Source organism: Neofelis nebulosa, chromosome X, assembly GCF_028018385.1.
Source record: "Neofelis nebulosa isolate mNeoNeb1 chromosome X, mNeoNeb1.pri, whole genome shotgun sequence".
Classification (NCBI taxonomy): domain Eukaryota; kingdom Metazoa; phylum Chordata; class Mammalia; order Carnivora; family Felidae; genus Neofelis; species Neofelis nebulosa.
In genome coordinates this window covers 31,415,256-31,442,726 of record NC_080800.1, presented here as the reverse complement: position 1 = coordinate 31,442,726, position 27,471 = coordinate 31,415,256, and the positions used below count along the sequence as shown (strand labels likewise).

General features: G+C 38.4%; 1 protein-coding gene across 1 annotated transcript in view; it reads left to right on the top strand.

Moving 5' to 3' along the window:
* The first annotated feature begins 2,144 nt into the window (after positions 1 to 2,144).
* Positions 2,145 to 27,471, top strand: part of LOC131502044 (large ribosomal subunit protein uL1-like) — an 82,358-nt gene continuing 57,031 nt past the window's right edge. Inside the window, 1 exon segment of the mRNA XM_058712696.1 lies at positions 2,145 to 2,356. Coding sequence (XP_058568679.1) covers positions 2,145 to 2,356 — 212 coding nt within the window.

Sequence of the window (27,471 nt, the reverse complement as noted above, 5' to 3'; positions counted from 1 at the left end):
TGTATTTAGCAATAAAAACTTGGTTAATAGAGTTGGTTCCCATGGTGTTGCAAGTTGCCAATACCAGAAGCACTACACATGTAAACCAAATTTAATAATTAAATATATGGAGGATAATGGATACAGGTCCCTCACTGTTGGATTGGGAGGTTACAGAAAAGCAATGGGGAGAGGTTAGAATGATCAGCTGGGAATGTTTCAAAAATACAGATGCTGCTAATTCCTTACATCTGGAGTAGGACCTGAAATTCTGCCTTTAAAATAAGCTCAAAGTCTGTCCTCAAACTAGCAACCTCAGCTTGCAAGTGTATAGGTCCCACCACAGGCTTACTCAACCAGGAACTCCAAGGGAGGCTCAGAATACATTTTAACAAGTTCCCCAGGTGAGTCATATGCAGGGTAAAGTTTGAGAACTAGCATTGAAGAACAAGGGTTCTCAACTTTGGAATCTTATCAGAATCACCTGGGGAGCATTTAAAACTTTAATGCCCCATCACTCTCAAAATAAAGAATATCAGTTTTGGGGTGGCAAGAACACATTTGCAGTTTCTGAAAACTCCAACTGAACCACCCAAGGTGAGGCGCTTTGGTGGTTCAGTTGGTTAAGTATCTGACTCTTGATTTCAGCTGAGGTCATGATTTCACAGTTGTGAGACTGAGGCCCACATTGGGCTCAGTGCTGGGTGTGGAGCTTGCTTAAGATTCTCTCTGCTCCTCTCCCTCTGCCCTTCCCACACTCACACTTTTGCTATCTCTCTCTCAAAATAAATTAAACAAACAAACAAACAAACAAACTCTCCAGGTGATTCTAATGCACCAAAGTTGAAAACAACAGCTCTAGAAAGGATGTGGAACTTCCATGTCCTCTCCAGGTGCACCACTCTTCTCAAATATCTATATATTCGCCAATCCAAACTGAACCCTGTCGTTTTAGGTTTTTTATGAAGGCTTCATGGCATAGGCATGATTGATTAAATCATTGGCCATTGGCCTGAATTAAAACTCCAGCCACTCTCCCCTTCTTTGAGGTCAAGGTATAGAAATGAAAATTCCAGCCCTCTGTTCATGATTGGTTCTACTGGCAACCAGCTATAGGCGCAGTCCAAAATTCATCTATTAACATAAAAAAAGACACCACTGTCATTCTTATCACTCAGGAAATTCCAAGGGTTTTAGGGCTCTGGGCCAGAAACTGAATGAAGATCAAATATATATATATGGATCTCTGAAGGATCTCTGAAAAGCATGAAGCAGTCCAATAAATACATTAACCACACATGAGGATGTGCAGCAGAATTTAGAAAAACCGCTTGCAAAGTGAAGCTTATGAAAGAATATGAAGACTAGAACAAGAGAAACTGGAACTGAGTAGGAAGTTACCAGAATGCACAGACTCTACATTCCTTTTGTTGTTCAATTAATGTCATAGAAACTCAAACCCAGAAAGAGAAAAAAAATTAAATGAAGAAAGTGTATATTTGAAGAATAAATAACTGATTCAAATAGTCTCAAGAAACTTGAGGATACAGTGACATTTGCCAAGAACGTGAAGATCCACACCTAGATTGAAAGGACTAGAAAACTAGGATTGTGGGGCACCTGGCTGACTCAGTTGATACAGCATCCAGCTCTTTTTTTTTTTAATGTTTGTTTATTTTTGAGAGAGAGAGAGAGAGAGACAGAGTGCAAGCAGGAGGAAAGGCAGAGAGAGGGAGACACAGAATCCGAAGCAGGGTCCAGGCTCTGAGCTGTCAGCACAGAGCCCGATGTGGGGGTCGAACTCACGGACCAGGAGATCATGACCTGAAATGAAGTCGGATGCTTAACCGACTGAGCCACCCAGGTGATCTGAGCATCCAGCTCTTGATCTCTGGCCATGAGTTCAAGCCCCTCATTGGGTGTGGAGATTATTTAAAATAATGATAATAATAATAATAATAATAATAATAACAGCAACAAAATAATGATAAACTCTTAAGAAAAAAAAAAAAAAACAGGACTGCATCATGAGGCAGGAACAGTAAGATTTTCAGAAACAACTGGTTGAACCTTCAGACAGCCCAAAATCCCAGGCAAAAAACCCCCCACAAAGATACCTATCAGTAGTAAAAGATGGCCCTGCAGGAATTCTCAGACATGAGACCATGTTTGGCTTACAGAGGCTGATTTCCAGAAAGCTTAACGACAAAGATGAGGAAATGGCCTTGCAGAAAAGTGACTCCATGAAACAGGAAATCTTTGAATTCAAGAAAGAACTGTTCGGGAAAGAACTGGCTCAGTCAGAGAATAATTTTGCCAAGGCTTCAAAGGAACACAGGCCTCATGAGTGCAGACAGAACTTCAAAACAAATAAGAGGTGAGTTTGAGGTCCCCATGATGAAGCAAGGAGGTTAAATTCCAGGTGCCACTTTAGAACATTAGCAAGAGACTTCTTTTTTTTTTTTTTTTTTTTTTAGCAAGAAACATCTAAAATATTTGAACTTGAGAAGAAAGTCTTGTTTTATGAAATGTGTTGGATGTGAAGCCACCAGTGTCTTAGAAGCAAAAAAGTAAAATGCAAAAAATGAGATGTGTGATTCAAATCCATCAGCTTATCCTGAAGAAAGAAATATTAAAGTTAAAAGAGAAATTATAAAAGTGAAAACAAGACTGTCATGATAAAATGGACGAGGCAAAAAACGAGGTAAAATGTATACATTTGAAAGAGAAAGCACAACGAGGTGTGAAGAAAACAAGAAATTAACTGGGGAAACTGAAAAACTTTGATCTGTTGTGGATAGCCTAACAGCTCAAATTAAAAAATATGAACGTGAGTCTAAGAATTTGGCAGCTAAGTCGGTAAAGCCCCCAACTTTGGCTCAGGTCATGATCTCACGGTTCGTGAGTTAGAGCCCTGAGTCCGGCTCTGTACTGACATTTCAGAGCCTGGAGCCTCTTGGGATTCTGTCTCCCTCTCTCTCTGCCCCTCCCACACTCATGCTCAGGCTCTCTCTGTCTCTGTCTCTGTCTCTGTCTCTCTCTCTCTCTCAAAAATAAACAAACATTATGGGGCACCTGGGTGGCTCAGTTGAGTGTCCAACTTCAGCTCAGGTCATGATCTCACGGTTCACGAGTTTGAGCCTGCGTTGCACTCTGTTCTGACAGCTCAGAGCCTGGAGCCTGTTTCAGATTCTGTGCCTCCCTCTCCCTCTCTCTCTCTCTGCCCCTCCCCTGCTCATGCTCTGTCTCTCTCTCTCTCTCTCTCTCTCAAATATAAGTAAAACATTTAAAAATAAATAAATAAACAAACAAACATAAAAAAAAAAAAAAGAAAAGATCTGTTAAGAGAAGGTTGCCTGGAGGAAGGTTAGATCACAACAACCATGCATTGGATCAGCAATGAGAAGATGTCCAGGAGTATTTTCAAGCTCTTGTTTCTGAGATGACCAAAGAGCGCAAGCCTGAAAAGTTGTAGTGTGAGATCAAGAATGCCGGATCCATTTTGGGAAAGTCAGGCTAGTTAGAAGCTGGACATGTATGTAGGGTTTGCCATCTGCTCTTGTAGCAGGCAACCAGGCCCGGCAACTGGTTCAAAATTAACTGAGAAAAGTCAAAGATACATATCTCTCTCATGGAAACAAGCTAAAGGATTCTGAAGCAACAAGTAGGGATTAGACGACATGGACATTTTCAAGAAGGTAACAGAAGAATTTAGAATATGCACAGAGTTCAAATTCTAGATTTTCAAGATTTTCTAAGTATTTAAACATTGCACCTCATGCAGATGACCTGAAATTCAGAACTAGCTCAGCTAGGGAGAAACATAAACTGCAAACCCAGAAGAGTTCCCATGAATTTTCATGCCCGTAAGTCTAGAAGAGCAACACATGTCTCAGCTGCAGCAAAGACCAGCTGCTGTGCCATTGACACCACATAGGGTCTCTTGCCAGTTGGACCAAAGTCAAAAGCTCACTGATTCAGCATCCTGTTATTTTCCAGTCCTATTCACTGCAGTCATTGCACCTCACTTACAGTTGGACTAATTCGACAAGGCTATGGCTTGGAAGTTTGCTTATTCACATGCCAGTCATCCTGCAAAGACAGGGCTCCCAACCTCTGTCCAACTTCTAGGTGGTCCCAGAGGCCTCTTGAAAGTGGGCATGCAGAAAGGCATAAGAACACCCTACAAAGTTTACATCAAGCTCCAAAATATACCAATGTGGAGAAAGAATGGCAAAGGTTCATGTGTTGGTATATAACTGTACACAGTTTACATATGATTTGCTTGAAGGCAAATCCACCAAGCCTGACTTTATTGTGAACTAATCTTTTACTTTAGAGATAAAGATTTTCTGGGAGGCCTGGGTAGCTATGTCAGTTAAGTGTCCAGCTCTTTTTTTATTTTTAGAATATTTTTTTAATGTTTATTTATTTTTGAGAGAGAGACAGACAGAGCATGAGTGGGGGAGGGGGAGAGAGAGAGGAGAGGGAAACACAGAATCTGAAGCAGGCTCCAGGCTCTGAGTTGTCAGCACAGAGCCTGATGTGGAGCTTGAACCCACAAACTGCAAGATTATGACCTGGGTGGAAGTCAGACTCCTAACCAACTGAGTCACCCAGGCACCCCAAGTATCTGGCTCTTGATTTCAGCTCAGGTCAGGATCTCTCACAGTTCTTGAGTTCGAGCCCTGCATAGGGCTCCCAGTGACAGTGCAGAGCCTACTTGGGATTCTCTCTTTCTGCCCTCCCACACTCTCTCTCCCTCTGTCTAAAAATATACAAATAGAATTAAAAAAATAAAAATAAAAAGATTTTCCAATGAGCTCTGTCCTAGCTTTACATGATCTGAGCTGAGATATTCATTGTATATTCAGGGTGACAGTTTCTCTCTTAGGTACAACTTGATAGACCAGTTCCCTAGCCATTCTAACAGAAAATAAGAAAGCAAAGAGGAAATTGGCTAGGATTCTAGAAAAACTTCAATCTATCCTACCGAAAAACAGACTGAGAAATAAAGTTGTGCATAGTCTGCAAAAAGCCTATGACAATATATTACCTTTTATTAAACTAATTCTGATAGCCAATATCAAAAATCATCTTAATACCTGTTGGGATGGGCACTGGGTGTTGTATGGAAACCAATTTGACAATAAATTTCATATTAAAAAAATCATCTTAAGATTGCAGTTGGTTTAAAAGACTGTATTTAATAGAGATTACTTGTGATGTGATCATTCAAGCTACTGTTTGTAAGAAAGTGTACCATATTGAAGCTTGTTCCCAGAGAGAAAATTACAGCCCTTCAGTTACTGGAATAGCTGTGTTGCTAGAACCATGCTGCATTTTTTCCATACTCTTCCTTTGAGAGAGTGGAAGGAGGCTCTGACATCAAGTTCCCAGAAATAAAAGGCTGCCTACTCGTTGCAACTTCAACACTTAAGAAGAGTTCTTCAACCTGTCCATACCAGTGAAATGTCTGATCTTCTGCTATGAAATCCACAGAACTAAAATTTCTGACAGAAAGTTCAATGAAACTGCATCTCCAGGAACTGTACAGTGGATGGCAATGTTCAAAGAAAAAAAAAAAAAGCTCCGTGTTGCTTGCCCTTCTGGGTTCTCTTTGTTGAGTGTCCATGAAGATCTCTAAGCCTAGTAAATTCCAATTGCCCCTCTGTTATATTCTTGCCACCTTAATCTTTTGATGCCCTTCATTTTGTGGAGCTCAGTCATGAGGAATACCTACTTTACTTCAGCTATATGGGATTTTACATGGACTTACATCAAAAGTCATACATGAAGGAGCTAGCATGTCCTACAACCTATAGTTACCCATAGTTACAGCTCTCCCCATATCACAGTATACAGTGAATGTGGTGTCAATACACCATAATGATGATAAGACTATGGAATGAGTTCAAATCACTGGGCTGAGAAGAATAAGACCACTAAACTCTGAATGCAGCCTAAATCTCCTCAACTGTGAGCTTCCATGCTTAATCTACTTTAAGAACAAGTTCCCTGGAACAGTTCTAAAGGTGCCAGACACTTGCAAATGTGATTTGTCTTTAAGGTTCCAGAACATGAGAGATTACAACATGGGTGAACAAGGTCTAAGCAAGAATGAGCTTCCAGGGGTGCCTGGGTGGCGCAGCCGGTTAAGCGTCCGACTTCAGCCAGGTTACGATCTCGTGGTCCTTGAGTTCGAGCCCCGCGTCAGGCTCTGGGCTGATGGCTCGGAGCCTGGAGCCTGTTTCCGATTCTGTGTCTCCCTCTCTCTCTGCCCCTCCCCCATTCATGCTCTGTCTCTCTCTGTCCCAAAAATAAAAATAAAAAAAAAAAAAAATGAGCTTCCAAATTATATTAACCCAAGCAATTCCAATGTATGTGACTCACACAGGGCCTGGTGATGGAATGCAAGTCCACATGGCTCTCAGTCTGAATGTTTTGCTTCCCTCACTGGAGGATCGGCTGTGTTAGCCAATCTTTCTTTGTAGGCTCAGTCTAGAAAAAAGATGTACATTTCAAGGCTCTCAATGGATGGATGAGAGGTGGGAGAGGCCATGCAGCTGAGAAGTATGTCTGGTTCTGGCCAGGAATTGGACAAAAAGTCTCATTCATATTTCATCAAACACTCAACTCCAGAAAACAGCTCCAACCCCAGCAGCCCACTGAACTCCACTTTTTCTGAGAAAAGCCAGCTTCTACTAGAAGGCATGGAGCAGTTATCCTGTGACACCTGAAGTTCCTTTTTGTGTCATCTCATGATCACTTCCCATGTCAGTGCCAAGACCAATGTTGAACTTTTATTGTTGTCTAAGGAAAAGTAGAAATGAATTTTAAATATAAATAGGAAGAAACTATTATTGTGATGATGAGTTTTAGATCACACTCTTCCATAATGGTAGGCAAAATCCATTCTGTACAGCTATGAGACAACAAAGTTATGTTTGCTCTTAAAAGGCTGCCGTGCATATCTTCTATTCAGAACACACTAAGATACCTAGTAGGGCATATGCTCAACTGTGCCTATAGATGATCCCATGTCTCATTTGGAGGAAACTCTTTTATATTACATGTGGCCTCTCTGAATAACGCCTCAGATAGTATACTCTTGCCTATTTTCTGATTGTTCTCATCAACACTAGTATCTTGAAGACAAAGTGGTTGGTTTGTGGTCTTTTTACGCACTTAGTTATATGCATATTAAGCTGCAGAAATCTTTTAACAACTTTTTAGTCATGGGTAGATGACCCCTACCAGTGAGTCTTATACTTATCCCTGCCTCCTTATCCACCATTCTGGTTCCCTTGCATATGTTTATCCATCCTTCATCACAAATCAAGAAGTTTCACCACTACTTGCTACTGGGAAGTAAGTCTGGCTGAATGCTCTGTTTTTCACTTACACCCAGCTTCTGATTTCTGTCATAAAAATACCTATTCTCAGTCAATGAGTATCCCAGGGGTCTTAGAAGACAGTGGGGTATCGCTTTCTTAAATTTGTATTTTCCTAGCCCTACTCTCCAACTGGTTGACATATTCTTGGCAATACCAATGTGCACAAACCTTGACTGTGCCTGGGAATGTTCCACATCTGACAACTTCCTGCTCCATCCTGTTCTACTTCTGTGGAACTGGCATGTGCTTAGGGTTCTAGTTTTTGTTTTCTAAATGTAAATTGTATCTTTGTAATTATTGGATCATGAGATAATTTTCAAACAATTTACCTCTCAATAAAGCAGAAGACAGCAGGTTAAGTTAAAGCAGTTAATGTTTTTAAAGTAATCACTTACATATATTAATTAGTGGTCACCCTATTTCTTCATGATCTCAGAACCATGCAATAGCTCCTTATTTCATTCAGGGGAAAAGCATAAGTCCTTACAACAACCTCAACGTCCCTACAAGGTCCAAGTGTTCTGTTATCCTTCTAACCCTTTATCCTACCTTCCTCCCCTTTTGCTCATTCCACTTAAGCCACATAGGCCTCCTTGGAAAATCTACCCTGATGATCTCACAGCATCTGTTTCCACTTCCTGGAAGAATATTCCACCAGATTATCTAACTCCCTCCATTTCTTCAAATCTTTGCTCAGTTGTCATCCTAAGGTAATCTCTCCTTACCACTCTATATTATACTGTAAACTATGCTCACTCCCTGGTGCTATGGCCCTTACCCTGCTCCTTTTCTTTTCCCTGTGGCCTCTATCACTTATCACACACAAGAAAACTTACCTTTTATTATGTGTACTGTTTATTGTCTGTATCCCCTCGCCAGATTCTAAGATCTGTAGGGCAGGGATCTTTGTTTTGATCTCTGATGTAAACTGAGTGCTTAGAGTACAATCTGGCACACAGTAGCCAATAATTATTTGTTAAGTGAATGAATGAATGAATGAATGAATGAATGCCTCACATCTTACCTACAGTGTCAGATAATAACTGAGAATTAGAGCAGAGAGATTTGGGTGACCCAACTGGAAATTTGCTTTGAATGTTCAAGGCTACCACTGTCTTTGGGCTGTGCTAAATTGAACACCTGGCATTCTTATTATCCAGCTCCAATTTAAATGTTTATCATATATCTAAAGCACTAATCATTAAAGACATAATTTCCAAAACTATACCTCTCCCTAGTTATTTTATATTGATGACTTCATTAAAAAAACTTTTTTTAATGTTTATTTATTTTTGAGAGAGAGACAGAGCGTGAGTAGGGGAGGGGCAGAAGGAGACGGAGACACAGAATCTGAAGCAGGCTCCAGGCTCTGAGCTGTCAGCACAGACCCCGACATGGGGCTCAAACCCATGAACCGTGAGACCATGACCTGAGCTGAAGTCAGACGCTCAATTGACTGAGCCACCCAGGCACCCCTGATGATACTAAAGGTCATCTGGAAACATTCAACATGTTCACCAATTTTTATCCACAATTAGAGTAAATTATTTACTAGGATATTTTCCACAACTTCTACTTCTATATATAGGAATCCCCATTATCCTAGTCAGGTAGATATTTCTGGGCTCATTCCTCAATTTTTGAGTATACTCTATTTGAGACATGTACCACAGGTCAGACTTGGAGTCTAGAAGACCAATTGCATTTTCAAGTTTTTCAAGTTTTAAAATTTAAAATTTTTTTAAAGATTAAAATATTTTTTGCTCTATTGTTCTAAATTTTCACAATAGTTGTTTTAGTTAAATGCATAATTGACAATAGATACAAAGGAACTTGGACTTAAAAATATCCAAGTAACAGATTTTTAAATAGAAATCATTTCACCTTGATTTAAAATTCAAAACTGTCTTAATACACCACAGGTTTCATTAGTGCTTAGCAAGCTTATATTTTAAGTTTCATGTTAAGTCAGTTCTATCTATCTGTAGTTACATTTTAAATTCTCAACATGAAACTCTTTAAAATTTGAGTTGTTCTATATAACCAGCTGTATTAATTATTAGTTTTATTTATAAACACATTCCTTATAACTGACTCTCTCTCAATAGGACTTAGCCCATTGAATTATAAGAACTACTTATCTGTGAGACCTCCAAAGCGAAAACTACTGCAATTTCATCAGTTTGCCCAAGAGAATTGATGTTCAATAATGTTCAATGAATGGCTGAATAAGTGAATGGTTTGTTATGACAATTCTCTAGTTTTAAAATATACAAATCTTGGGGCGCCTCGGTGGCTAGGTTGGTTAAGTGTCCGACTTCGGCTCAGGTCATGATCTCGCGGTTTGTGAGTTCGAGCCCCGCATTGGGCTCTGTGCTGACAGCTCAGAGCCTGGACCCTGTTTCAGAGTCTGTGTCTCCCTCTCTCGCCGCCCCTCCCCCACTCACACTCTGTCTCTGTCTCTCAAAAAATGAATAAATGTTAAAAAAAAATTAAAAAAATAATAAAATAAAATAAAATAAAATAATACAAATCTTTCTCCATTTACTTCAAATGGGATTACAAAGTTGTCCCAAAAAATTCACTTAAAATTCTAATAGCACATGTATGGTTTCCTGTCACATTTAGGTCTTTAATCCATTTTGTGTTTATGTTTTTGTATGGTAAAGGAGAGTGGTCCAGTTTCATTCTTTTGCATGTTACTGTCCTGTTTTCCCAGCATCATTTATTGAAGAGACTGTCTTTTTACCATTGCATAATCTTGCCTCTTTTGTCAAAGATTAATTGACCATATAATTGTGCGTTCATTTCTGGGTTTTCTGTTCTGTCCCACTGATCTATGTGTCTATTTTTGTGCCAGTACCATAGTGTTTTGATTACTACAGCTTTGTAATATAACTTCAAGTTCAGAATTGTGATGCCTCCAGCTTTTATTTTCTTTTTCAAGATTGCTTTGGCTATTTGGGGTCTTTTGTGGTTTTATAAATTTTAGGATTGTTTGTTCTACCTCTGTGAACAATGCTGTTGGTATTTTGCTAGGGGTTGCATTAAATGTGTATATTACTTTGGGAAGTATAGACATTTTAACAGTATTTGTTCTTCCAATCCATGAGCATGGAATGTTTTTCCATATGTTTGTGTCATCTTCAATTTTTTCATCAGTGTTTTTTAGTTTTCGGAGTACAGGTCTTTTGCCTTTTTGGTTAGATTTATTCCTAGGTGTCTTATTATTTCAGGTGCAATTGTAAATGGGATTGATTTCTTAATTTCTCTTTCTGTTGCTTCATTATTGGTGTATAGAAATGCAAAAGATTTTTGTACATTGATTTTATATCCTGGGACTTTCGAATTTATCAATTCTAGCAGTTTTTTGGTGGTCTTTTAGGTTTTCTATATAAAGTAGCATGTCATCTGCAAATAGTGAAAGTTTTACTTCTTCCTTACTGATTTGGATGCCTTTTATTTCTTTTTGTTGTCTGATTGCTGTGGCTAGGACTTCAAGTACTATGTTGAATAAAAGTGGTAAGAGTGGACATCCTTGTCTTGTTCCTGACCATAGAGGAAAAGCTCTCAGTTTTTCCCCATTTAGGATGATATTAACTGTGTTTTTTTTCATATATGGCCTCTACTGTCATAGACTCTAAGTCTAAAGTTCTCATTTGTCTAGCAAAAGAGTGGATGCAGGATTAAAACGAGAGATGGTTAATGTCTGGGAAAAAAAGATAAGAGCCCCGAATAAGGGTCCTTGCCTGGCATTTATTCAGATCAGAAGGCTTACAAATGTGATGGGGGTGCACAAAGAGACAAAGAAACTGTGAACATTAACTTGAGAACGTGAGGGGGAAAAGGGGGTTTTGAAGATATACAGTGTTTGGGGTTTGGGTCAATATAAAACAAAATTCTGGCACTGGGCAGATGGGTAGATGGTTGTTAACAGAGACAGGAGACGCCATGCCTGTTTATCTTTGCTAGCCTAGGGGATGAGACAGATAGGGGGAATAACCTCAGGGTTAACAAGACTCCTTTTCTTTTGTTAACCATCTCTGCTCTGGGCTGCTTTGCCTGCAGCACAGCTGGCCAAAGTCCAATTCACCAAACACTAATTTACCTAACCTAGCCCTATTCTCCTATGAAAGCAGCTTTCTCTTATAGTACTAAACTTAGGGTGCTTTCACCCTGAATATCTAATCTTGTTATTCCTATGTATTGGGCACCTTTGCGCTGATTCTATTTCAGGCATTTGCCTCTCTCTCTCTATTTTTGGGGTCTCAGCACCCCCTCCCTATTTTAGGGTGCCTTTGCAACTCCCTTTTCTTGGCACCTTTGTGCCTCCCTATTCTTGGAGTGCCAATCTGGTTACCCAAACTCGGGTGTGAGCATTTTATGACTTTGTGTTTTTTTATGCCTTGTTAACCCATTGGTGTAAGCCTGAGGGATTCCTAATCTTATCCCCCACATTCTATTACGTTGAGGTATGTTCCTTTTAAACCTACTTTGTTGAGGGATTTTATCATGAATGGATATTGTACTTTGTCAAATGTTTTTTCTGCATCTACTGAAATAATCATATGGTTGTTTTCTTTTATTAAAAAAATTTTTAATGTTTTCATTTACTTTTGAGAGACAGAGAAAGACACAGTGTGAGTGAGGGGGGTGGGCAGAGAGAGAGGGAGACAGAATCTGAGGCAGGCTCCAGACTCTGAGCTGTCAGCACAGAGTCTGATGTGGGGCTCGAACTCAAGGACTGTGAGATCGTGACCTGAGCCAAAGTTGGATACTTAACCAACTGAGCCACCTAGGCGCCCCAAGGTTCTTTTCTTTTATTAATGTGATGTATCATGTTGATTGAAAAGATAAAGAAAATGCGGTATATATACAATGGAATATTACTCAGCCATAAAAAGAGGGAAGTCTTGCCGTTTGCAACAACATGGATGGACCTAGAGAGTATTATGCTAAGCAAAATAAGTCAGAGAAAGACAAATACCATATGACTTCATTCATATGTGGAATTTAATAAACAAAACAAATGAGCAAAAGGGAAAAAAAGAGAGAGAGAGAGAGAGAGAGAGAGAGAGAGAGAGAGAGAGGCAAACCAAGAAACAGACTCTAACTATAGAGAAGAAACTGATGGTTACCAGAGGGGAGGTGGGGGGGGGGGGGGGGGCGCGCGCGCGCGCGCGCGCGGAATGGCTGAAACAGGTGATGGGGATTAAGGATACGCTTGTTGTGATCAGCACTTGTTGAATAACTATATTGTACACCTGAAACTAATATAACACTGTATGTTAACCAACTAGAATTTAAATATAAACTTAAGAAAAAAGAAAAAGGAGAAGAAAAAAAAAGAAAACAAATTTAACAGCATATTTAAAAACTGAAGGTAATAAGGATCAAAACAAAAACAAAACAAACAAAAACCAGCTGAATATGGGGGATCCCAAATTTGGCTCATAGTTGTTTGGCTGGCTCAAGTTTTGAATTTTTCTTTAAATTAGAATATTCAGCCTACGCATATAGCTTCTAATTTGCCATTTGCCCATGAATCACCCCTACTGTTTATACTAGAGTTGATTCTAACATTTTTAAAAAATCTACTTGGCCACTAAGCATTTGAATCTGTGATCCTACTTCTCACATGATGAGTACCCTATAACTTACAATTTGTAGCCTTCATACTTTCAGACTTTAAGATTATATTATGGTTAACATAACTCATCAATGAAGATTTAACAAAAACAAATTAGCAAAAAAAATAACTTAGAATCCATATATACTGGCTATACTATACATTCTAGGACTAGCCCTAGAGAAGAAATTACATTCCTGTTATGACGCAGCAGTTTGGAAGAAACTGTAAAAAAAAAAGAAAGGTAATTTTGAATAGTTCAAAACATTTAGCTACCTTGTTTATGTCTTATCACTTGTATTTAAAAATATAAGTGCATCCACATTCATATAAAATCTGGCTTATTTCTTCTTGATCACAAAAACGGAACAAGGAGTACCAGGGGTCTCTTGAGTAAGTACTCAGAAAATAGAGGCTCTAGTCCAGATCACAGATAAATTACTCATAAATTACACATTGTTGTCTTCTGATATGCTTTTGCTATCAATATCCCTCCTTTCCTTTAGAGCTAGCCTGAGCCTCAACTCCAACACAACTTCTGTAACCAAGTTCACTGTCAAAGCAAGAATTCGCCTTTCTCAAAGTGTACTTACTGTCTTTGTCAGGTAACTACTCTAACAAAGGCAAGCCTGCAAATTTCAGTACCAGTATTTAGCACCCAAATTCAGTACATAATTTAGATTACTGTGATATAATATGTTGCTTATTTATAATGTAAAATATCATTTAGTATTTGGTATACATGTAGCTGAACCTCTCCTCAATTATATTATGAAAATCTTGTTAGTAAGGATAATCTATTTTTTAGTACTGTGCAGTATTTGAGACAGTGCTAAATAATGCAGTTCACATGTAATGATAATCTGTTTTATTTGAAGTTTACCTTCTTGAGATTGAGTCAATGTAGGTTGAATTTCCAGAATCTGAGGGATGTCGACTTTCTTGGGGATATCAAAATATCCTGGAAGGCTCAGTTCTGTTATGTAGAAAATAAACTTAGGCTTCTTCAACTTTGAGGTGTTAAAGAGCCTAAAATACTGCAAATAAACAGAGTAAAGTAAAAATGTAATTATCTTAACTTTTACTTCCAAAACACAAAACAGAGCATTATGTATTTTAGACATTATATTTGGGGAAAGATCCACCAAGAGATTGAGTTTGATCATTTCTTTAGCCAAATTTTTATTTAGTCAAGGATAACACAAACACATCTGTTTACATAACCAGTGGAATCACCCTTTATTGAGATGAGAGATGGTTAATGTCCCCTGCCCTAATGTTTTCAGTATTGAAAAATTCATTGCCTTGGGAGGAAACCATTATACTGATGAACAGCATTGAGAAAATGTCCTTCCTTGAGTTGAAACTTACACTCCTTAATATCTACCCATCAGATATATTCTTAGTAGCAGTACAGAGTGAGTCCTCTCTCTTTTACTAATGACAGTTTTGTGAATATATAAAAACAATCAGTTCCCACCTCTCCACAGTTATCCAAAATCTTTCTTATCTAGGTTAGACACTTTTACTTCTTTCAGTCATTACTCATTATACCACCATGCACATGCTTCTCTAGACATAATCTAGTACAAAGCAGTTCTATCAAAAATGGCACACTGGAGATAAATCCAGCCTTCCAAGTATGAGTCAAGCAGGTTAAAAATGCTATTTTTTGTTCAGTTGTTTGTTCAATTAAACAACGACAGAGCCTATATCATGTGCAAGACATTGAGAGACTGACAAAAAATACCTAAGAGATGTTATTTAGATTTCTAGGAATTCACAATCTGGTGGGAAATACAGGTAAATATAAATCAATACAAAACATAATTTTGTAAATGCGATAAATATTAACTAACACAATACATGTACCAGGTTCCAAGGAAAGAGCCAAAGGGAAAGGAAGATAAATTTGCACTAAGTGCATTCATAATAGAAAGTTGGTCCCTTGTACAAAATCTACCTACTGCAACCATTATTGATGTCAATAAAAATCTCTTGAAAGGCATAAGAATGAAGAAAATGAATTTAAAATGGAAGGGGGCACCCTAAGATAGGCTTGAAGTTTGAAATGGCCCATCAATGAATATTTTTATTATAATAGGGTACCAAAAGTTGAATATAAACCTTCCTAGATTCACTGTTGTGTAGAAGTAGGCTTTATGAGATGAGCTGCAAAGAGCCATCAGCTTCTTAGAAGTACAGTATGGATGGGTCAAGAGGGCATCAGAACCTCAGGCCTTGATGTTTTGGTGCCAAAACAAACTTAAAAATTCAGAACATCTTTTTTTTTTTTTCGTGTTTATTTATTTATTTTGAGATAGAAAGAGAGCATGAGAGTGGGGTAGGGACAGACAGAGAGGGAGAGAGAGAATCCCAAGCAGGCTCCATGCTGTTAGTGCAGAGCCAGACCAGGACACCCTTAAAAGGCCATCACTAATTGTTGGGAAGACTTTTTTTTTTCTTTTGTGTCGATTCTAGCATTCTCACAAATGCAAAAGAAATTATCCCTATAATGCCAAGGCTTTTGTTGTAATATGTGTAAATTAAAGTTAACACTGAACAAGCAGGATGAAACCAGTTGTTATTTATTCCCCTACGGAACACAAATTTAGTGACTACCATGGGCACGGCACACTTTTCTGGGCACTGGAGGTATAACAGCTAACTAAACAAATATCTTCTCACAAATCTCCTTGCTGGAGACAGAGTAAATATATTACTTTCAGGAGAAAAATGCTGTCTATAAAGCAAGTTGAAGAAAATTTAGGGTTTAGAGAGTGGCTGATAGAAGTATGAGATGTGAAAAAAAAATTCAGTTGGTAAAGAAGAACCTCTTTGGTGGCATTCTAGCAGACCTGAAGTAATTAAGGCAAGCAGCCTCTAATGTCTAGAGAAAAGCAGGAGAGAAAGTGCATGGGCCATGGGTGTGTATGCCTGGCACATCTGCAAAAGAGCAAAGAGGTCCATGCTCAGGGAGAGACATGAGTGAATGGGCTTCAGTGATGCTGGAAACCAGGGAAGGGGATGGGACTGACCAGGAGAGTCATGAAGACCATCCTAGGAATGTTGCTTTTTATTCTGTCATGTGCTGGAAAGCCAGTAGAGGTGTAATATGAGCAGGTTTACATTTTAGAAGAATCACTTTGGCAGCTTTGTGGATACTAGACTGAGCCTTATTTAAATTATAAAAGAGTTCAAGCTATAAGAGAGTCTACAGTAATAGTAACAACGGAAAAAATAATGCCATACACATAGAGAGCACTTACTATATACCAGCTGATATGTTTGCATTTTACATGATTATTTCATTTGGTTTTCATTAATACCCCATGTCTCTTAATAGAGATGTAAAAATTGAGGCTTCGGGCATTTTAAGTAACCAGCTCATAGTCAGACAGCTGAAGTCTGGCTTTTCAGCCTGGTAATCTCAACCCAGGGACAATCCTCTCTGGTTGCACAGTAGAATATCCTGGGCGGCTTTTAAAATATGTTCCCACCCATCCCCTTGCAGAGATTCACATTTAATTGTTTGGGGGTAGGGTCTGGACGTGTTTTTGTTTTAAGTTTTCTAGGGCACTCAAATGTGCTGCCAGAATTGAGAACGCCTGTGAAATAATGGCTACACTGTAGCACGTAATATGACACAGCAGAACACTTAGTTTCAAAGATATTATTTAGTGAGGCTAAACAACCAAACCAAACCAAACCAAACCAAAACACCAACCTGATCTATCTTTCCAGGGCGGAAAAAGCCTTCAGTGCAAACCCCAACTTTTTCTATGGAAAATACTGGTACTGGTTAAGTAGTGACAGCTGTGTACACATTTCAAGAGAAAGTAATTTAAACACATCATCTGTCCTCTGTTCCCACCAGGACCTTGGTCACCCTCAGAAGGGCAATGACCACTCTGACACTACTGCTCTCCATAGGCCTGTCACCAACCTTTGCTCATACTTCATATCTGACATCTGTTGCTGTGCTGCAAAAGCCAAAGCTTCTTCCTTGGCTCCATTAGTCAGTGGCAATTTGAGCTCCACATTCAGGATTTAAAGGAACTTGCATTCCAAATACAGAATTAGGTCTTCCTTACTAAACACTAGGGGAAGCAAAAATATTCATGACTTCAATGATCATTTATGTCCTTGCCCTTGTTATCCAGCACAGACTTGGGAGATATGAAACATAAAACTGCAGTTATAAATTTCATTAAACAGGGTAAAATAAATGGGTAACACATTTCTGTTGGCTCTAATTCAGTGACTGAAGATTTAGAGAAGAGGCATTTCACTGATAATATCAAATATGTTTTCTAGTCTAATGCTTCTCTCAAAGAAACACCAAAACACTTGTTAGTGACCACTAATGCTTATGCCTTAGAAGGCAAAGGAAATATAAACAAATGTGAAGAAACACACCAAGTCAGAGAAACTAACAAGTGTCAAATAAAAACAAATCTGGACCTAGATAAGGAGAGACTTTATTAAAAAACAGTACTGAAATAGGGAGAATGTTAGTATCTGAGTATATCTCAAAATCAAATTTAAAAACACTTCTTTTAAAGGATGAGATAAACAGAGCTAGCAGCAACTTTTCTTTTCTTTCTTTCTTTCTTTCTTTCTTTCTTTCTTTCTTTCTTTCTTTCTTTCTTTTTCTCTTTCTTTCTTTCTTTCTTTCTTTCTTTCTTTCTTTCTTTCTTTCTTTTCTTGCTAGCAGGAACTTTTGAAGGGAAATTGGGCAAATGAAAGGGAGTGAGCAGATTGCATGATTAGAGCTATTTCTCACTGTGGTCAGCTAACCATCAGGATGAGATGCTAAGGTGCGGGATGTTCTGTATTTTAACGTTTAATCAAACTTGAGGATAAGCCAAAATTAAGGAGACTGTAGGGCAGAGAAAATCCTGACTAAAGGTTGGTTAAGCTAAGCGAAGTGAGGGGCAATAGCAAACACTTGGTCATAACTTTACCACTTAATACTTAATTTTTTAGTGGTTACTAATCAAGAAAATAGAACACAGAATTCCAGGTCATATTGTAATACATAGATTATGAAAGTATAGTGGCTTCCGAATCATTTGAGAAGTGGAAAGTTTTGCTGAGTAAATATTTTGCACATCAAGTTTCAACAGTAATCTCAAGATTGAAAATTAAAGTTTTAAGGGCACCATAATCAACATTTTTAGTTGATAATATGTTGCTCTATTACATACATGCTGGTATCATAAAGTTAAAAGTGTGCTTTCCAAAATCCAATTGTATACTGGAAAAGCTTACTATGAGGATGGTTAGGTGACTCTATGCAGAATAGCCCCATCCCTTAGCATTATAAGTGAAATATAATGTATATATACTCTAACTTATTCTGGAATACTGATTAGTTAAGCAGACTTAAAGAATTTATTGGAAGGAAGGTGGAAGGCAAGGGCATCATACTTGTTCTTTGCACAATGTATATTAATTCCACAATATACAATGTAATGACAAAAATTTTTTAAAGTTCATAAAAATTGTATTAAGTCATAAAACAAAACTGTTTCCATATTGAAGGCAAAACTAAATGGTTGCCAAGGATGACTAAGGATACTACAATAACATCCATATGTTGTGCAACATAGACCCTGAATGGGAAGACATAACTATAGCCCTACCATAGTGTGGAGGAAACTTTGCAGCTACATATAATCTTTGAAAGAATTCAATATTAAAATTAATGTACAATCAAGAAAGCAAAAAGACTAATTGTATTTCCTCATTCAGTAACTTATTGTTTGGGGGTGTATCTGACTCTTCAAGAGTCTGGGGTATACATTTTGGGCTTTCCAAGTGGACGCGTGTGAATATGAAAAATCTTTTAGAATGAGTAGGAATGCAAGAAGTCAGTGAGCTAAATGAGAATGAAAAATAAAACAGGACAATGTAAGGACAGTAACATGACACAGGGAATCAGTGGAGGTGGACAGACCTGGTTTCAATTCTGGTACTGCCATTTACTAGCTACTTAGCCTCAGAAAAATTTACTTAATTACTGAGCTACAGTTCCCTCCTTTGTAAAGTGCAATAACAATATGTTCATTTATAAGAGCCTAGAGATTAAATGAGAGTTAGGGAGAGTATTTACAGTCTTTGCACCCAATTTCAATGTGTGTGTGTGTGTGGTGGTGGGGGCTCCCACACTACCAGGCAATGCTTGGGACACCAGCTGGGTGTCCTACAATTTAGCTCAATTCTGACACTATCTACCTGGACATAGCATCAGATCCCACAGGTTAAAGGCTTAGTTGTACAAGATCCTGCCTCCTCCTCCCACGCCCCCCAACCCCTTCCCCCCCCCCCCCCCCCACACACACTACAGATGCTGGTCAAAAGCCCAGGTCATCACCTGTACTTCTGACTGACCAGCTATAGATCTGAGGTTCCAATAATCCGCCCCCCCCTTAGGTTTGATTAATTTGCTAGAGTGTAACAGGACTGACGTTTGCACAGAGAGTCATGACACCAAGGCTTTTCTTTCCAGGAAGCAATTTTATTCATGCCCGCACGGGCTCAGTGGGTTTTTACCTGAAAAAGTGAGCCCTGAGCACAGCAGGGTGGAGCCTTTTATACAATTTCTACTTCTTTGTCTCCCACACATGGTAACAAACAAACATACAGTCTGAATGGGTGGTCTACATTACAGAGTCGTGAGGGATGTTGCGCACATGCACATAGCCAGGTTGCCTAGAGGCTGTCTTGAGGTTTTCACCACATTCTGTAGAGAGGGACTCTACCACAAGAGCACCTCAGAGAACTCAGAGAAACAGTTTACTTACTATATCACGGGTTTATTATAAAAGGATAGAACTCAAGAACAGCCAGATGGAGGAGATGCACAGGGCAAGGTATAGGGAAAGGGCAGGGAGCTTCCATGCCCTCTCCAGGCACATCACTCTCCCCACATCTCCAAGTGCTCACTAACCCAGAATTTCGCCAAACCCCATTCTTTTGGTTTTTTTTTTTTTGGAGGCTACATTACATAGGTGAGATTTTTCAACCTTTAGCCCCTCTCCCCGCTCTTGGGGTGGGGGTGTGGGGTAGGACTGGAGTTTCCAAACCTCTAATATGTGGTTGGTTGTCCTTGAACCAGCCCCCATCCTTAGGCACTTTCTTAAAGTCACTTCATTAACATAAACCCAGCTGTGGTGGAAAAGGGCTTGTTATGAATAATGACACCATTCTGAAGTGATTTTAGGAACTGAAGACAAGAGACCAAATATTAGGGCAAAAGATACTCCCACTGATGGAACTCCGAAAGTTCCAAAGGTTTTGGGAGCTATGACCTGGGAACAGTGGGCAAAGACCAACTATATATGAGAAATACATTTTTATCATCCCAATGAATCAATATATATTTCTTACGTTAAAAAGAAAAAAAAAAAAAAAAAAGTAACAGGCCCCGGGTGGAGTCACTTGCCATCCAGAACAACAAAACAAAACTTAATTGCAGTTTCAATCTCTCCCAGAGGTGGAATTTTAAACCAATCAGCCCTGATCAGCACTACTGAAGTAATCTGCTGGATGAAACCCCTCCCTTTCCCTTTGGGAAGGTAACCTGAACTGAAATGATCGTTTCTTGGGGCACCTGGATAGCTCAGTCGGTTGAGCATCTGACTTTGACTCAGGTTATGATCTCAGGGTTAGTGAGCTCCAGCCCCAAGTTGGGCTCTGTACTGACAGCTCAGAGCTTGGACCCTGCTTCTGTGTCTCCCTCTCTTTCTGCCCCTCCCCTGATCATGCTCTGTCTCTCTCTCCCTCTCCAAAATAAATAAACATTAAAGACTTTTTAAAAAAAGAAGAAATAATCCTTTCTTTTCTTTGTTCCATTGTATATCTGCCTATAAAATCCTTCTATTTTGTACAGCTCCTCTGGGTGCCTGTCTATTTATTAATGGGATGCTGCCTGATTCCTGAATCATTGAATAAAGCCAATTACATCTTTAAATTTACTCAGCAGAATTTTGGCTTTTAACATTTATAAATCATAATATTACATAGAGAGATAGTCAAAAGATATATCATATAATCATAATGGATGAACCTTATTTAGATGCTAATTGAAACAAAAGTGCTTGGAAATAGCAACAAACACACAAACACAATTAGGAGACAACTAGGGAAATATGAACACCGCCTGGATGTTTGACGATAGTAAAGAATAATTTAAAAAATATTTTTAGTAATAATGGCATCATAGCTGTGTCAAAAAAAAGAGAGTCTGTTTATTTTAGAAACACTGAACTGTTTAAGGATAAAATGATGTGATGATTGGGATTTGATTCGAATTAATCATGAAAAATGTTTGGGCCTGCACTATTGAACCTGGGGGGAGGATACAGGGGAGATCTACTGTTAGATTTTATTTCTAAAATTGTATATATTTTATATTTTCCATAATAAAAAAAAAGTTTTAATCCCTATATCTTAAAAAATGGAATGAGAGTAAGGATGTGGTGTAGACTATATGAGGCAACACATATCAGAAAACTAACCCTCTGTCTGACACTCACCAGTGAAGGGGTTCAGGATACGCCTTCCCAGAATGTGCCACTTTGGCATGCAATTATTTTGAGCCAGAGGCAGTGAAGACCCTGTGGGCTCAAGAGAAACTTCTGCCCTTCCCTTAACTACACAGCAGAATCTAAACTGGGGGTCTTCCCCAGAATAAGTGTTATTAGCAGAGTTAAAGTTTATCTGAGTAACAGGGCAAACATCTAATTAGTAAACATCTGCTCTTCCTACTGCCCCTGTGAAGTACATTTTTTTCCTCTGGAAGTTCCAGACCCCTACACTTTTCTCCTTAGTTCAGGACAACGTATATTATCTCATTTTGCCTGTCTTTGGAACTTCCATGTCTATGTGGATTTGAGACCAGACGCTTGGTTCCTGGACTTGTTTTGAAAGCATAAGCAGAATTATAGTTGTATTAGTTGCATTATTAACTTAACTCCATGTTCTGTTTTCTTCCCTGCTTAATTATGTTTATTCTCTTCTTAACCTCACGCAAAATCAATCATTAACTTTGCCTTTTTACCTCTACTCCCTGTTTACCCACTGATTACAGAAACCTAACAGGGACTGAATGGTAACATTTGTCTTGAGGTATCTGATCATACCAGGTCCCAAACAGTGCCTCATTGTCTGGAAGAATGCTTACCTCCAAATTGTTTTAAGGCCCCCTGTCTCAAGGTTTCAACAAACTCTCTACCCTCCTCTCCTGTATAGAAGCTGTCCTGAGGCTCAACAGAGCAAGGCAGCTTTGGGAATGATCCCCTGACTTCTTGTTGGGCTGCCTTTCTGATAATAAAGCTTTCTTTGCTTCAGAGGTAGTGTCTGAGACATTGGCTTACTGGACATCAGGTGCACAGACAAGTTTAAGTTTGGTAACAGATTCTCCGTAGGTATGATATTAAATCTGATTTTCTCCTATTCTGTCTCATGTCAATTTAATTCTTAGTCTGGCTAGAAGGATCTTTGAGAAGGGAGGAATTCTTGGTCCTTGACACCAGGCACTTACAAGATCCATCTAAATGCAGTGGGACCATTCTTTGAGAGCAGGGCTTCTCAAACTATCATGAGCATACACATCAGCTGGGGATCTTGTGAGACTCAACTTCTGACACAAAATGTCTAGAAAGATCAATGAAAACAAAGGGCAGAAATCTGGGGTTTGGCTCCACAGTGCAGAATCTTGCAGCTGAATGGGCTTGTGACAGGGATACAAATAACTAGGAAACCAAAGGGTATCAAATTTAGCTTTGAAGAAGAAATGTAACATGTTTAAGTGCCCCACAACCTTAAAATACTATTAACTGCATGCCTGAGAGATTATTAAAACAGATATCTTTAAGTAGGCAACCAATTTTTAAATGCATCATGTATAAAATATTCCTAAGAATATAAATATTTTAGATAGGTGAAATGGTGGAAACTGAAAATTAAATAGGAAAACAATGTAGAAATAAATAATTCGTTTGTAAGATCATGTTGTTCCTAGCTTCATTACCTTCTTCTCAAATTGATATTTGTTTATAATATAATTCATTTGGTGGTCTGCTTCCACAGGATAAAGTTTCTTAGAATTTCATTAATTAAGATACACAATTATCTTCAGTTCAGTTACTCCAGGAAATAAATAATATTTTTATATAATTTGCATATAGTATATTTCCTAAGCAGCCATGCATGCATTTTGAGGGAACAAAAACCATTTTTTTAGTACAAATACAGCTGAGTGATCAACGCCAATGATGGAAAATTTTCAATAGTAATTAGAGGACAAAATGCATCAGCTCAACAAAGCAAAAGCTTGAGAAAACAAGAAATCATTATTTTACTTTTATTTGAATTATCTTGCCATCCTTATTTTAATTTAAAATTCAGTTATTTTCAGTCCCAAAAATAGTATTCATAAGCAATTAGACTCAGCGATTATAACATTATCACAATTTTCAGTGTTTTTGTGTGTGGCTGAAAGAAGCCTGAACCGAAGGTTGTCTCCCCCAGGCAAATGACTATCAAGCCATGAGAGTCTATTTAAAAGGAGAGAATTGCGCTGCCTGGGTGGCTCAGTCAGTTGAGGGTCCGACTTCAGCTCAGGTCATGACCTCACAGTGTGTGGGTTGGTTCATGGGTTTGAGCCCTGCATCGGGCTCTCAGCTATCGGTACAGATCCTCTGTCCTCTCTCTGCAGCCCCCCAACCCCCTTCTCATGCTTGCTCTCTCTCTCTCAAAAATAAACTTTTCTTAAAAAAGAGGAGAAAACTATTTGCCAAAATGTCTTTCTCTAATATAAATTACAAACAGCATCCCAATTTTTATTAAGGTATCAATAAATTCGTCTCTGTTCAATTCCATTTGTTTCTGTATCTTACACAGATGGCATTATAGAGGCCAAGGTCAGGTCAGCCCAAGATGGGCCACTTTGGCATGAACATTATTTTGAGTTAAAAGCAATCCAAACCCAGCAGATTCTGAAAAAGGTCCTTACCTCCCCCTCAACTGCCTTCATTTACCAGGAAGAGAGCTATTAACAAAGATTCCTCTTTATCTAAGAAATTTACCTGCACAATAGGGCAAACTTTGTTTTCCAAACATCTCCTCTCACCCTCCTGCTAATTGTCTTTCTCCCCTTGTATCCTAAGATCTCTACCCCTCTCTTTAGCTCATAGGAGCTTCCATTGCCTCATTGTCTTTGATATTACCATGTCTGTGTGGATTCCCTATAAGTATGCACGCTATTAAATTTGATTTTCTCCTGTTAATCTGTCTCAATTCAGTTTGATTCTTAATCCAGCTAGAAGGCCTTCGAAGGACAGAGGAAATTATTCCTCCACAACTGTGTATTACCGTTTCCCTAAAAATTATTTTATCTAACTTGTTCGTTTTGAACATGTTCTCTTATTTATTACATAACAACACTAAAAATAATCCTTGTTTTGTTTATATCAGAGAATTTATTCAGGAAACTGTAATCTGTAGTCTAATGTTATTATTTTTCTCTACTTTTCTTGAAACAAAATCAGACCTGTAGAAGAGTGCAAATGCAATAAGTAATGTTGTAGGTTATAAGATGAACAAGTCCTGAGGAAGTAACATACAGCATAGTGACTATAATTAATACTGTGTTGTACATTTAAAAGTTGCCAAGAAGTTAGGGGCGCCTGGATGGTTCAGTTGGTTATGTGTCCGACTTCGGCTCAGGTCAGGATCTCACAGTTCCTGGGTTCAAGCCCTGCATTGGGCTTTGTGCTGACAGCTCAGAGCCTGGAGCCTGCTTCAGATTCTATCTCCCTCTCTGCCCCTCCCCGGCTTGTACTCTGTCTCTCTCTTGAAAATAAATAAACATTAAAAATTTTTTTTTAAGTTGCTAAGAGGTTAGATCATAAAAGTTCTCTATACACACACACATACACACAATAGTGGTAATTATTTTGCAATATATACGTATATCAAAACATCATATTGTACACCTTAAATATACACAATGTTATCCCAATTATATCTCAGTAAAGCTGGAAAAAAGGAGAAACTCCTTAATTTTCAAGTTGAGACGTTGTAACCAGAGAAATGAAATTCTCTGAGAGATAGCAGACACTTACCATTGTGAGATATTCTTATAGTCACCTGAACCAGTTCTTTCCTGTTCTTAATTTCCTATTTGTAGTACACGTGGTTAATTATAATTATATTTTCCTGGGAGAAACTAAGAAACACTCACAGAAAATATTTTCTTCATTCTGTAACTGTATTCCTCAAATAGCACGATTGCATGAAACTTTGCAAAAAGACCAACTACTAATGACCCAGAAAGAAAGGACACAACACTGATTTGGCAGGAAAGGTCTAATCCCAGCTCTGTAACTAATTAGCTGAGTAACCTTGGACATGTCATGGATGCCCTCTAGATACAAATAACCTCAATCTTAAAAAAAGATGTTGACCTAGATAGATAATATCAATATTGTCTTTTAGATCCTAAATTCTACTTATTCTCTTATCTTGAGCCTAGATCCTGTTGGGTTTTGTAAATTATTTGTTTGAACTGTATAGGCAAATTATATGAGTTTGAAGGCTAGATAGGCAAATGAGAGGTAAACGGAAATTATAAAATTGTTAAACTGTATAACCTAGAAAGAAGTCATTAATCATTCAAGATGATTATTTGACTTTTAAAAATTATACAATAACCTGACCAGGGAAGAATAATTGCTGTTATTTTGAAAAAAAATTTAGTTGAAGAACTAATAATAATTAAGCCAGAGAGATATGCTAGAAGACTCAGTGAAGGTTAAAGACTCAAAGATTTATATGCCTGCACTGAAAATTTCAGTCATTTTAACATAATCTTATCTATATGCCTGAGAGATTATTCCACAGTTATTTTGAAAAGGTAATATATATTTAAATGTGATAACATACAAATGGCTTGCTTAATAAATATACTGTACTATATGACATCATGTCAGCAAATACCAGGAAGCTGTGCCTCGAATCTAGAACTGCAGCAATGAAATTAATAGTTTTCCTCCCCACCATTTCTATATCTGTTGGAAAGGAGTTTCTGTTCCAAAATTCGCCACCAACTTTCTCTGCAAGTAAATTGAAATTTGCTTTCCTTTAAGTGTGAATATCACCAAAACCATCAAGATTGGTCTTTACATCCAGATTCTTAACAGTTCTCCCCATCCTCTTTCCTTCTTCCTATTCCCTCCCTCAAGTGCAATATTGTCACCTCTTTTCTCACTATTGCTTCTCACATCCTTCTTTCTGTTACTAGGCTAGTAATCAAATATTGGCCCTTGGGTAGCCCTTGCCAGAATCACATAAGGAAAACCAGAAAACAGTAGACATAAGTTGCCAGATCTAATTAGCCAGTATGCCTGACTCTGGTTTCTATCTCTAACTCTTAATGTACTCTCCAGACACTCTTTAAAAACAAAGATGAAATCAGATTTTACCTGTGAGTTTCTGCCTTCAATAAAATAAAACTTAAGTTATTAAACTTAAAATCTACTGGCCTCCTCAGTATCACTTGCCTCATCCATGCAACTAATTTATTTTCATTTCTTACAAACCATTCTCAAAATTGGCCACTGAAGTATCCATGAAATGTCATGCTTAGCTGCTCTTTTTGCAGGCTTTTCTCAAGCACATCTGTCCCTTGCCATTTCATTAATTTACTGGCAAATTTCTACACATCTTCCTTGATCAAGCTCTTTTGTTAACCAATTATCCCTGTAGCTATCATCATATAGAAATGCATTCTTTTAAAAAAATTTTTTTTACTATTTATTCATTTTTGAGAGACAGAGAGACAGAGCACAAGTTGGAGAGGGGCAGAGGGAGAGGGAGACACAGAATCCGAAGCAGGATCCAGGCCCCAAGCTGTCAGCACAGAGCCCAACGTGAGGCTCAAACTCACCAACTGTGAGATCGTGATCTGAGCCGAAGTTGGACACTCAACCGACTGAGCCACCCAGGCGTCCCTAGAAATGCATTCTTTACTCTAGAAATTGTTAGTATGTGTCTAACACTACTATAGAAAGAAATGAGTTCTATGTTCTATGTTCTGGGACACCATGTATACTAGTAAAAATTCTGCTTTACAAGGGGCATCTTGTTGAGGGCAAGGTTGTTCTAGCACACGGCTGCACTCACTGATGCAAGAGCTGCATTTCTCTAATTCTTACAAATGTGACATATGCTCAGCAAACTTTTCTCATCCACCTGGAGGGGGAACTTACTCCATGGGGCAGCCCTATATAAGTTTGCTTCCTTCACTTGATTGTAACTATCTTGAGTGCAAGAATTATACCCTTCCTCATGCATTTACTCTCCCCATGACTAGAAAATTTGCTCTCTATTGTTGGTGAATTAGTGTTAGGAGGAGTGAACACAATAAGAAATTTAACTTATTGAGACCTCAGCCTG